General features: G+C 47.9%; 1 protein-coding gene across 1 annotated transcript; it reads right to left on the reverse strand.

Moving 5' to 3' along the window:
• Window positions 1–497: 497 nt before the first annotated feature.
• On the reverse strand, window positions 498–7,969 carry ACTR1B (actin related protein 1B). The gene is made up of 9 exons (XM_015816538.1): window positions 7,900–7,969; window positions 7,148–7,273; window positions 6,483–6,607; window positions 4,255–4,471; window positions 3,470–3,562; window positions 2,697–2,871; window positions 1,662–1,723; window positions 1,372–1,412; window positions 498–600 (listed from the first exon to the last, which is right to left on the reverse strand). The coding sequence occupies exons 1-9, from the start codon at window positions 7,945–7,947 to the stop codon at window positions 498–500; spliced, it is 990 nt and encodes a 329-aa protein (XP_015672024.1). The 5' UTR covers window positions 7,948–7,969.
• Between the last annotated feature and the right edge of the window lie 4,704 nt (window positions 7,970–12,673).

The raw sequence follows: 12,673 nt of genomic DNA on the forward strand, positions 1-12,673 counted from the left end.
GGATCAGAAGGTGGGAAGGAGCTTCAAAGCCCCCCGCCCCCCAACAAAGGCCTCGAAAGAGAGCAACACCCCCTCCTAGGGAGGTGCATGCTAGCAACATGCATTTAGGGGTAGTAAGAGAGGGAGGGAGGGAAGGAAGGAAGGAAGGAAGGAAGGGGAATTAAGGAAGGAAGGAAGGAAGGAAGGAAGGAAGGAAGGAAGGAAGGAAGGAAGGAAGGAAAGAATTAAGGAAGGAAGGAAGGAAGGAAAAGGAATTAAGGAAGGAAAAGGAATGAAGGAAGGAAGGAAGAGGAATTAAGGAAGGAAGGAAGGAGGAAGGAATTAAGGAGGGAGGGAAAGAAGGAAAGGAAATAAAAGGAAAGGAGGAAGGAAGGAAGGAAGGAAGGAAGGAAGGAAGGAAGGAAGGAAGGAAGGGAGCAGCCCTGGACAAGAAAGGATGACGAGAGAAGAGACACGACCCCAGCTGCTGCTTCCGGCTGCCGCCACCCACCCCTGCCCTAGAAGGTCTTTCGATGAATGGCCCTGGAGCCGTCCTCCTCGTATTCCTTCTTGGAGACCCACATCTTCTTGAACGTGTCCAGCGAGGCCAGAATGGAGCCCCTGGGGGAGAAGGCAGAGGAGAATCAAGGAGCTGCCACATTGCCTTGGTAAAATAACACAGGTGGTCCTCGACTTAACAATCATTCATTTAGTGACCATTTGAAGTTACAACGGCACTGGAAAAAAGCGACTTATGACGGGCTTTCACACCACTATTGCCGCATCCCCAAATTCACATGATCAAAATTCGGACGCAGGTATTTATGACGCTTGCCGTGTCCCGGGAGGGTCACGTGATCCCATAACAACCATGTTATTAACAACACACCAACTGTTTGGCTTAGCAACAGAAATGTTGGGCTCAATTGTGTCACAGGGGAAAGACTACCTGCACGCTGGGTGGGCACAGATTTTGCGAGGGTTTCATGGAAGCGTTGCTGGTGGAAGAATCAATGGCTGGAGCCGGGCGTGGTGCTACACCCAGGGGTCGGCGAGCTACATCTTTCCACAGGGAACCAGCCACCCCCCATTTGAAGCCCCCAGAGCCACCCTCAGCAGAGTCTGGCTTGAAATGTCCTACTTTGTAGGGGAGTTGGGAGTTGAGGGGTATAGAAAAGGTTGGGAACTGCTGACTTAGTAGCACACTGGATTCCCAAACTGGACCTGAACAGGTTTTGCTGAATAATGAAGCACAAGGGCTGAATTTGCAAAGAACACTCAACCGAAACCAAATAAACCACGTTCTTGCTCGGGAAAGCCGAGTTATTATAAAAATGGCTACCCTGGGGCTCCCTCCCCCCCCCCCAGGCTGAGGAAGGGGAACACTCTTACCCAATCCACGTTGAGTACAACCTCTCCTGAGGAGCGGAAATCTGGGAAGAAGGACACAGAAGCATGCTTAGGCCAAGCCCAGAGGCCACCTTCGGCTACACACAACGGTCCTCCCAAACAAGCCGACGACCTCAACACACCCATCGACCCATAGGAAGCCACCCCCAACCAGGCACCGCATCAACACGATGGGAACTGGGATTATTATTATTATTATTTTTTAAAAAAGGTGAGTTTTGCCCACGTGAACGGAATTAGAGCTGGAGTACAGCATTTTCCCATGGATTTACCTTGATCTTGACGTCCTTTGGAGCGAGTTTCTTCACTTCGTTGAGCAGGCGGTCTCCAAAACCTTAGGAGTTGAGAGGCAAGGTAAGACCCTCTTAAAGCACCAGAATAAAAGCTCCCCCCAGAGATGGGGAGGCGCTCAGGTCATTAAAGCCAGGGCCTCTGACCCTGCTGGGTGGAATTCAGGAAAACTGGCTCCCAGCTGTAGTCACGCACACACTTACACACACTTCTCAAAAAGAAAAAGAAAAAAAAAAACCAAGCGGCAATTTTGAAGAGGGCATTTTACTTCCCATTTACAGAATGCCCTTCCCAGTCAATCCTCTATTTTTGCTAAAGGAGTAGCATTCTAGTAGAAAATCCCGCCTGTGCCATTAGACCCACTCTTCTCGTTCTAATTGATCTCCATCTCCTTTCCATTTCTATTCCCTCAAAACACGAGCTTCCTGGTCTAAGATTCCCAGATGCATTGCTCTCCCAATATTTAGATACTCCTTCAATATTTCTGCTCTCTTGGATCTATACCTTGTCTGGGAAAGAAATGAAAACTGCACATCTCCTTCCCGCCAATTTTGGGGAGTGCAGAACTAAACTCCTTTATCCAGATGTTATGGGTGCTCCACCCTTGAAGGCTTTTAAGAAGAGACTGGACAGCCATTCAACTGGAATGGTATAGGCCAGGGGCAGGCAACCTTGGCCTTCATGACTGGTGGACTTCAACTCCCAGAATTCCTGAGCCAGCCACGCTGAGGGGAAAGGGAGAGGTTTCCAAGCTGAGCCAAGCTGGCTCAGGAATTCTGGGAGTTGAAGTCCACGAGTCATGAGGGGGCCATAGTTCCCCCATGCTGGCTCAGGAATTCTGGAAGTTGAAGTCCACGAGTCATAAAAGAGCCAAGGTTGCCTATCCCTGGCATAGGCCCTCCTGCCTGAGCAGGGGGTTGGACTAGAAGACCTCCAAGGTCCCATCCCAACTCTGCTCTTCCGTTATCTATTATTTGCTACAAGCAGAACGTACCTCCTCTCTATCAACTAAATACCTTTAAAGAGTGTGGATCCTCCAGACAGGACAATGTTCCCAAACAGCGTCCGCCTCAGGTCCATGTCGGATTTCTGGATGGCGAATACCAGCACTTCGTGGATCCCTTCGCTTTCATCCCCTATTAGGTCTGGCTGGAAAAGCAGCTCAGGAGCTCGGAACCGGGATGGACCAACCTGTCCCAAAAGCCACGGGGTCAACTCTGCTCCGGCAGGACCGTTTGGTTACAACATTCACAAGCCGGACGAAGGTTCCTCTCTCCTCCACCCCACTTCCTTATACAGCTCACCAAATATAGCTGAATCAACCAGACTCTCTGATGCAGTGGTTCTCAACCTTTTTAATGCCGCGACCCCCAACCGGTCGTAAGTCGAGGACTAAACCGGTCGTAAGTCAAGGACTTTCCCTGCCCGGGAGCGCTGCACATGCGTGGTTCCGCCCCCTGAGCCGGCCAAGGCGTAGCTGGCAAGCGGCAGAGACGGAGCAGGCCGACCACCAGCTGGCCCAGCCCAAGGGAGGTAAGGCACCCACCAGAAAAGGGGGAAAAAATGGCGGACAAAAAAAATGGCGGACAGCCTTGCTTGGCGACCCCCGTGAAATGGTCGATTGACCCCAAATGGGGTCCCGACCCACAGGTTGAGAACCACTGCTCTGATGCATAGCTAGGAACTCAAGAAGCTTTTTTTGAAAATCATGAGAAACCGAGACAGGAAGTTTCAGGGCCCTCGGTGCACATCCCAGGAGCGAGACCCGTTGTTCAGCTCAGGAACTTACATCTAAAGTGCTTCCGTCAGGCAGCGTGTACTGCACCTTCTCTGTCTCTAGGGCTTCATCCTTCTGAGGGTTGATGGACAGGTAGCAAGCTCTCTGTAGGGAGGAAGGAAATATGTGAAGCACCTGAACTGGCCCGGGAAGCCACCAGGTAGAGGAGCTCCTTGGAGGTCCTCCTGGTAGGGTGGGAGGTCAGCTAAGCCTCTCCTCCATCGCTCGACCGCGGCACCGGGCAAGACCTTGGAGCACCTCATGCCCAAAGTCTGTCCCAGGTCTGCCGGGGTTCCTCATCTGCACGTTCCTTTTCAAGCTCGTGCAGCTCTTGACGATCTCAGTCGTGCTTTGTATGCATTTTATTGTCATGTGTCTGATTAACGAACACCACAACACACTGCTTGCTGAAGAAGCCCAGCTCAAAGCGACAAGGCTGCTTTGCGTTCCTCTCGGCATGAGCTACCAAAGCAGCCACTTCACAGGCAAGGTTCTTTGAAGCGTCCGTTGCAGGCTATCCGCTGGCTGAAGGTTTGAAGCTTTGAGACGCGGAAACAGCTTCTGCCTTCTTCGGCGTCTGACGGACACATCAGAGCTGCCGTCGAGCAAGACAAATTGAAAACCACAGTTGCCAGTTTAACGCCGTCTCCAGCTTGAAGCTTGCCAACTGTTCTGTCTCGGTGAGATGCTCAACGCTACATTTGTCAGCACGCCGGGGAGCCCCTGTCCCAACTGCAATGAGGGCAAAGAGCCCCCCCATCACGCGCATATGTATATCCCCTCTCCCTGGACCTTACCTCCTTTATTGTCTTGACCACTTCAAACTCGGCTGAGGTGTGGAAGTCATAGCCCTCTTTCCGTAGCAGCAAGCGGAGGTAGCGGGACACATCCCGCCCGGCAATGTCAACTCGCATAATTGAGTGCGGCATGGCAAAGCCCTCGTAGATGGGCACCGCGTGCGTCACACCATCTCCAGCATCTAGCACGACTCCCGTGGTACGACCCGTGGCATAGCTGGGAAAAAGCAGAGGGAGGTGGGGAGGGCAGTCCCTTAGGCTAAGGAAGGAACACAGTGGACCAGGTCTTAGCCTGACTTAAGTTTCGTTCGGCCTCTGTTATTCCTTCAATTCCTAAAACAAGGCGTTTGCAGTGGCGTTTTTTAAAAAATGGGGCTCGTGTTTTCTACTTTTATTATTTCTCCTCTCTCAGCCAACGTTCTCATTCTACTGGGGGGCTGGAGTCTTGGACCATACAAGTAGCCCTCGCCTAATTGAACCCAACCTTTCTGTTGTTACCGTTATTTCCCCGAAAATAAGACCGGGCCTTATATTAATTTTTGCTCTAAAAGATGTGTTAGGGCTCTGCGCTGTGTTCCATTGTTTGCTGGACCAAGTTCCCTCTTAGATGGTGAAGGAAGGTGACCTATCATTGGGTTCATGTATCGTGGCTCTTCAGAGGCTGGTTCGGAGGAGGAGGAGGAAGAGTTGGACCATCTGACAGAGAAGAAGGACGAGGGGCTGAGGACGATGCTGTCCCGGGCCCCTCAGGCATTGGGGGAGCTGGTCGACCAGACGGAGAGCTGTCTCTCCCTGCATAGACCCAGGGGAGGATCGGCTGCTGCCCGGCAGTGGTGCTGATAGGTGGCCAATCTCCTTTGATGAGGAACAGCTGCCTGCTCCACTCATCCAAGGGCATGGAGAGCAGAAGGGAGGCAAGCCCAGAGAAGGGCTACAAGGCTGCTCTGGAGGAGGTCACCCCACCCCTCCTCAGAAAGAACACCTGGAGGGGAATCACTCAAGGAAAAGCCATGGGGAGTTAGTCTTTGCCAGGAATAATTGTTTGCTTTGGTTTACACTCCCCTGGCTTTGACCCGTGCCTGTTGCAGTTTGCTTTGCCTGGCCTTGAAGACTCCTTCACATTTTGTTTTGGACCTTGCCCTTCTCCGGTGGCTACATTTGGCCTTTGCTTCCCTGGGGCTTTAGAAGTGCTTCTTTTCTGGGACCTCTTTCTTGTCCTGAGGACTGCCCTGGTCTTGTGCCTGGACCCTGCCTGGTGGATGGGACTTGGAAGCCTGGACCTTGCCCTGTTGAGCGTGCTCCTATTCTATGGGCTTTCTTTGTCCTATAAGGGCTGTTGTTTCTACCTTCAAGGTAGCGTGAGGGTGGAGCCTTAGCGGTTGTTGAAGGGTCATTGGCTGGAACTTGGTTGAAGAGCAGGGGTCTTCAAACTTGGCCCTTTGATGACTTCTGGACTTTTGGGACTTCTTCTGCCCAAGCTTCATGTAGCCACTTTCCTGGATCGGGAGGCCTTTCACAGAGACACTGATGCCCTAGTCACCTCCCAACCTGATTACTGAAATATGCTCTACCTGGGGCTGCCCTTGAAGACCACATATAAAGTGACCATGGGAGGCTACAAATGTAGTAGCTGCGATCCAGTTGCCAAACATCAAATGGTGATCAGCTGGCTAGGGGGCTGCGGCAACGGCTGCAAGTTCAAGGACCATTTTTAAATCCCCCTCGTTCAGTGCCATCATAATGTTGGTCGCTGAACCGCTTGTCATAACCCAAGTACTACCTGTATTTTGCTTTTTGTTCTTCATTCTGCATTTTCATTGTTTGTCATACTGTGAGTTGTTGGGTGGCACTTACACTGAATTAAATTTAATTCCCGACCAAGACGTGGGCCCTTTCCAAAAGCTCTGCAATTGAAATCCTTTTCAAGAGAACATACCAAGTCAACCGTCACCGAAGCCCAGAGGTGGAAAGTCACCTCCGATCCAGACAACCTCCACTTCCAGCAACTGGAAACTGACAGACCAAGATCCCAAAGGATTTGTTCAAAAAGCAACTGGACTTTCTTGGTCCAGTTTTCCTTGAAAATGTTTTGCTTCTCCTCCAAGAAGCTGCCTGGATGAGAAGTGAGATGTTTTCAAGGAAAACTGGGCCAAGAAACTCCAGCTGCCTTTTGAACCCCTTTGAGACAACCGCGAGTTGGATGACTGAGAATCTCCGCAGACACTTACAGACTGAGGACGGCTTGCATGGAGATGAAGAGAGCAGGAACATTGAAAGTCTCAAAAAAAACCTCTGCAGCTTTTTCCCGGTTTTTGCTAGGATTTAGGGGGGCCTCTGTCAAGAGAACAGGATGCTGGAAGGAAAATAGAGGGTCTACATCAAGTTTACGAAACCGATTGAATGTTTACAAGCACCTTTTCATGTCAGTCCCTCCATCCAGGCCCTGAAAAATGTTCATGTCCTAATGGTTTGAGTACCAAATGTGATGAGTTTCAAAGCAGTTGAGTACCAAGGTACCACGGTATTGCTGATGGGAAAAATTTGTTCGGTACTCATCGCACCTCCCGGAACCAATAATGATGAGTACCGAGGTATCCCTTACATATATTTTTCTCTCCTGCAACCTCTCCAGCTGGACAATAATTCATATTGCAGTGCAAGACAATTCTCTTGGGGCTTCAGTTCAACCAAAGCTGCATCATTTCTTTTATGCAAAAAAAAAAAAAAAAGGCTTACAGCAGCATGCTGGCTGGGGAATTCTGGGAGTTGAAGTCCACAAGTATTAAAATTGCCAAGGTTGGATAGCCCCGGCCTACAGGACCAATTCTAAAAATACTAGAATGTATAAACAAACACAGCAGGTTACAAACCTCCACCAGTATTGCCATATTACCTCTTCTGAAAATGTCTGCAGCTGGTCTTTGGAATAAACATACTGCCAGATTCTCTCCATGTCGTTCCAGTCCCGGACAATGCCATGCTCCATGGGGTACCGGATGGATAACAACCCTCGGTGTTCCTACAGGAGACAGAGGAGGAATCCTGCTGCAGAGGATGGCACCCAGCAGCCAGAAGATAAATCCTCTTGGGTGGGCAGGACAGACAATGTTCAAAATATATAACCCCTGGTCTAGATGGACGCCACAGAAAAGTTCAAAGCTTGCAAACCGACCAAACCTGTCTAAAAGGCACAGTTTAAAACACAAATGCTCCTATTTGCCTATTCGTGTTGGATAAATCATTGTCCAACTATATGTGTCTTTTGTTCTGTGGCGTAAGTAAAACTCTTAATTAATAAGGAGAAAAATCGAGTCATTTACTATTTCGGGTCGGAAACAGGGTTCAAATTTATTTATTTATTTATTATTTGAATTTACATCCCGCCCTTCTCCTTGCGGACTCAGGGCGGCTGACAATCAATTAAAAACACCACTGACAATCAATTAAAAACACCACTAACAATCACAAGTTAAAATTAATTAAAATGAAATATTTAAATTGTCTAATTAAAAAGTAATTAAAAACCCCTCTAAAAAACCCCTCTTAAAAATTATCCTAGGCCTAGCTGGACCCCTCTGGTTCTGGGACTATACTATCTTTGGTAGCGGAGGGGGTATCCCAGAGGTGCGGTGGGTGGGATTTTACCTCTGCTTTCGGTCCAATGAAGAGATCTCCTTCAAGTGCTCCAGCCATAACCCGGACATGCTTCGGGCGGCCCACACTAGCAAGAAAGAGAGCGATTATCACTCTGCAGATGATCATGTGTCAATCTTACAAGGTAGACCAGACAGAAAACACTAATTGGATGATCTAATTCAACTTTATGGTAAGATTACATTAAGGGAATCTTGCAAATCTGAAAGGACAATTTCCCCAACATTGAGAGCCTCTTCTGAGGCTCTTGACCTGCCCCCCTTCTACTGTGGACTCTGCTGCCTTTTATCCAGCTGTTCCCTTGGCTGTGTCTCTTCGCCCTGTTTCCAGAGATAATTCTTACACACTATTCTACTGGGCGACCCTTTACAATGGCTCATCAACCCTAACCCCACCCAACGCCCCTCTTGTTCCCAACTGTCTCCACCTAACAGCTGATGGAGGCAAGGAGCTTTGGAGCAATACTTACTAGTTTGGGAAGCAGTACTTCGGAATCTGATCTCCAGCGAAGCCAGCTTTAACGACGCCTGAACCCTACATGAAAAAACAACAACAACTCCTCATCCACAGCAAGGCAGAAGACATCTTAGTTCGAAACACACTTGGTAGCAGATTAACGTCTCCCGCTTTTATCAGGTATGCCTCGGAGATCGAGTCTCGGACAAAGCAATTGAGATGTTTAAGCCCCTTGTGTTTATTTCTTCCAGATCTAACTTTCATACAGCTTTAATCCCTTGTTAGCTGTAGTGGCAGAAGACCTACTCTGTACTACAGGCCAATTCTTCATTCAGTCTTTGACAATACAGGTAGTCCTCGTGTCAGCGCTGCTAACATGGAATGTTCTTACTTCGACAACACATGGAGACCCAGCCATTTTCCTTTACTTTATGTTTTACTCTTAGAGTTAGAATGAGATGATACTGGGGGGAGGGGGAAGAATGCGTTTGGGAGTTTAGTTAGACCAGTGGTTCTCAACCTGTGGGTCGGGACCCCATTTGGGGTCGATAGACCATTTCATGGGGGTCACCAAGCAAGGCTGTCCGCCATTTTTTTTGTCCATTTTTTCCCCTTTTCCGGCGGGTGCCTTACCTCCCTTGGGCTGGGCCAGCTGGTGGTCGGCCTGCTCTGTCTCTGCCGCTTGCCAGCTACGCCTTGGCCGGCTCAGGGGGCGGAACCACGCATGCACGGCGCTCCCGGGCAGGGAAAGTCCTCGACTTACGACCGGTTGGGTAGTCCTCGACTTACGACCAGTTTAGTCCTCGACTTACGACCGGTTTAGTCCTCGACTTACGACCGGTTTAGTCCTTGACTTACGACCGGTTGGGGTCGCAGCATTAAAAAGGTTGAGAACCACTGAGTTAGACAGAACAATAATGTATAATGGTGGGAACCAAGGTTGTTTGAAATAAGAGATGATAAGAAATGACAGGTTGAAGAACTGGAGGGAAAGTCTGCATTTCAAACTAATTGGAGAATGTGATTTATGACTGTTAGTCAGAGGAGGGAATTGGGCTTTGATACTATGTGATTAGGGGAGGGGAAGCCAGATTTTGGCTTGGACTATGTGCATGTAGATGTGTTGCTACTCAAATAAAGATTCTTTAAGGTAAACAATGCCTCAAAGTTCTTTGAAGAGTTTCATCTGTCGGAACTATGACACCTCGACTTAAACATTTCATTTCGTGACCGTTCAGAGAGGGCCCGCAACTTGGGAGTCCTCCTGGATCCACGGCTGACATTGGAAGACCATTTGTCGGCCGTGACCAGGGGGGCGTTTTATCAGGTCCGCCTGATCCACCAGTTGCGACCTTTTCTGGACCGGGACGCCTTGCGCACAGTCACTCATGCTCTCGTCACCTCTCGCCTGGACTACTGTAATGCTCTCTACANATTATTATTATTATTATTATTATTATTATTATTATTATTATTATTATTATTATTATTATTATAACGGCACTGAAAAAAGTGACTTGAGGCGGTTTTTCACCCTTACGACGGTTGCAGCCTCCTCGTGGTCACGTGATCAAAATTCAGACTCCTACTTACGACGGCTGCAGTGTCCCAGGGACACGTGATCCCCTTTTGCGAACTTCTGACGAGCAAAATCAATGGGGAGGCCAGATTCATCGAACAACCGTGTTACTAACTTACAGTGATTCATTTAAAAACTGTGGCAAGAAAGGTCGTAAAATGGGGACAAAATTCACCCAACGTATGTTTCCCTTAGCAACCGAAATCTGGGGCTCAGTTGCGGTCGTAAGCCGAGGACTACCCGTGCCACATTAAGCGAGAGTGAGAGAGTGAGAGCAGGGGGAGTCTACTGCTGCTCGTGATCGCAGAAGCCTGCCATCCGTCAGGAAAAACGCTGGCCTGGATCACTGCCCAGGAAAGCAAGAAGCCAGCTTCAAATGCCCATCAAGCAAGCATGGGACCCTTTTGCTGGCTGGGAAAGATCAGGCTGACTCACTGCTGATTCACTCCTACGGAAGATCAAAATCATGACTGCAACTTGGAAGCCGGAGCACATTGAAAGAAAAGAGAATTCACAGTGCTAGAAGTCAAAAGTGAAAATCTATGAGCCCCTTTCAGGCGTAAGATCCACTTACAATCACTTTGCTGGGCTGGTAACAAAAAACGAACCTCTGCTACAGGTAGAGATGGGCCCTTGATCCCCTGAGAGGAACCACCATTTAATAATCCAACACAGGCCTGAGAATCACGGGATCAACTTGGTTGCAAACCTCCCTTATCTCCCCTTTGATGGGGGCAACGGCTTGTCCGTCAGCCTCTGGGAACAGCTATGAAATTGCCCAAAATCTCTCCAGCCAGTTGATAATTATTTCTTTGCAGCATGAATAAGCAAGTCTCTTTTGTAGCCACACCCGTCAGAACTACCCCCAATATACAAAATTAAGAAAGAGAGAGGGATGGGTCAAGTCTAATTTGTTAGCCCCAAGATAATCTGTAAAATTACTTCCATCTTATCCAATATATTTCTTATATTCTTACTATAATTTACAACAAGAGCAAACATGCCTGAAAAGCCTCCAGAAAGAAAAGTGCTAACCAGCAAAGACAAAAAAAAGGGACACATTTTATAAAAGCAACAGTATTCATTAATAAACACACCGTTAAGGTGTGAGTCAATGACCCTTTGTATGATATTTACGTATCGTGACTAGTATGCTATTCTCAACCCTCATTGCGTGGCAAAAGGGATATTATTTGTCTGGGGCTAGAATTTAGAAGTAAGAAATGCCTAACAGCTATGAATAACATTTAATAATAGTCTATAGGAAAAAAAAAACCTCTGGAAACCTCAGAGGGATACTTGTGGCAGAGAATTTTACATTGTTCTCTTCCATCAACTTAGATAGGATTTTTTTCTATTTGGTTTGCAGTCCATTTAAAAGTCCAGACCTAGCAATAAAACACAACAAATGTGATGAATATCAAGTTGTGACAAGTTTGTCACAGATGTGATGAATATCAAGTTGTTGACAAGTTTGTCTTTTCACTTGCAGCACAATAACCACACCACATTCACACATGCTTAGAAGAAAGCTACACCAAATTCAACAGGTCACACTCTCCTACCCATGTGCAGACGTACAATTGCAGCCGGAAACTGAACTATGAATTCAGGAAATCTCTAGTCCAAATTTTACTGCTATTATGAACTCACCAAGTAGTATTCTATTCTATGTGTAAATCACTTATTGAGGCTCACCTGGAAAGGAGCAAAAAAGCATCCACAAGAAAACAGAGGAATTAACCCAAGCCATGGCAATATTTAAGCAACCACTACAGTTAAGAAGACATTCAACACAAGGAAATTAAGCACAGGAAACAGTCCTATCAGGTGGAGCACCAAAGAGCAACTGGGTCAGGGCAACTATTGCTGTCAACAAAAAAAAAAAGTGCAGAGATGGAACAAAATAGTAGGAACCACAATCAACACAGCTGCCTTTCTCTCTCTCTCTCTTGCTTTTCTTATACTATACCTCCAGCCCCACTTTGCTGGATTATCTTTGTGGCTCAGAAAAACCAGAACGTGGCTTGGGCTGGAGATACTCAGGGCTTCCCCAGAACATGCAACTGGCTGCCAAGAAAAACCAGGGAAGCCTTTGGTACTGTCAAGACAAAGAAAGAGGCCCTGAGCCTCTCTGCATCACCAGGAGGCCACCTCTCCTTGGCTGCCATCAAAATCATGACTGCAACTAACAAACTTGGAAGCCGGAGCACATTGAAAGAAAAGAGAATTCACAGTGCTGGAAGTCAAGAGTAAAAATCTATGAGCCCCTTTCAGGCGTAAGATCCACTTACAATCACTTTGCTGGGCTGGTAACAAAAAACGGCCCTCTGCTACAGGTAGAGATGGGCCCTTGATCCCCTGAGAGGAACCACCATTTAATCCATCAAAGGCTGGATTAAACCTTCTCCAGGCAAAGCAAAGGATGGTTCTTAGACTCCTTCCAGATCTGGATGGTTTTACAAAGGTGGAGATAGACCTTACCAAGCAACAATCCATCCTATCCCATGTTTTGAACAGAAATGCCCATGGGGGGCAGGGGGGGTTGGTTGGGAGAGGGATGATAATGATGATGACCTCCCACCTTCCTCAACATCCTTAAACCCCAATAATAACCTCGCTTTCCTAGAGCAACATCATGTAAGATAAGATAACCTTTATTGTCATTTTTTTTTACTGTGGGCACAAGGGCACACATCAAAAATGAAATTTGGTTGCCCGCTCTCCAAG

Source organism: Protobothrops mucrosquamatus, unplaced genomic scaffold (assembly GCF_001527695.2).
Source record: "Protobothrops mucrosquamatus isolate PMUCROS unplaced genomic scaffold, P.Mucros_1.0 scaffold462, whole genome shotgun sequence".
Lineage (NCBI taxonomy): Eukaryota > Metazoa > Chordata > Lepidosauria > Squamata > Viperidae > Protobothrops > Protobothrops mucrosquamatus.

Coding starts and splice junctions, on each gene's coding strand:
- ACTR1B (XM_015816538.1), bottom strand. CDS start 7,947: ATGGCTGGAGCACTTGAAGGAGATCTCTTCATTGGACCGAAAGCAGAG. Junction 4,472..6,482: donor ATGCAAGCCGTCCTCAGTCT/GTAAGTGTCTGC, acceptor GCTTTTTCCCAG/CTATGCCACGGGTCGTACCA. Junction 3,563..4,254: donor TGGTCAAGACAATAAAGGAG/GTAAGGTCCAGG, acceptor TCCTCCCTACAG/AGAGCTTGCTACCTGTCCAT.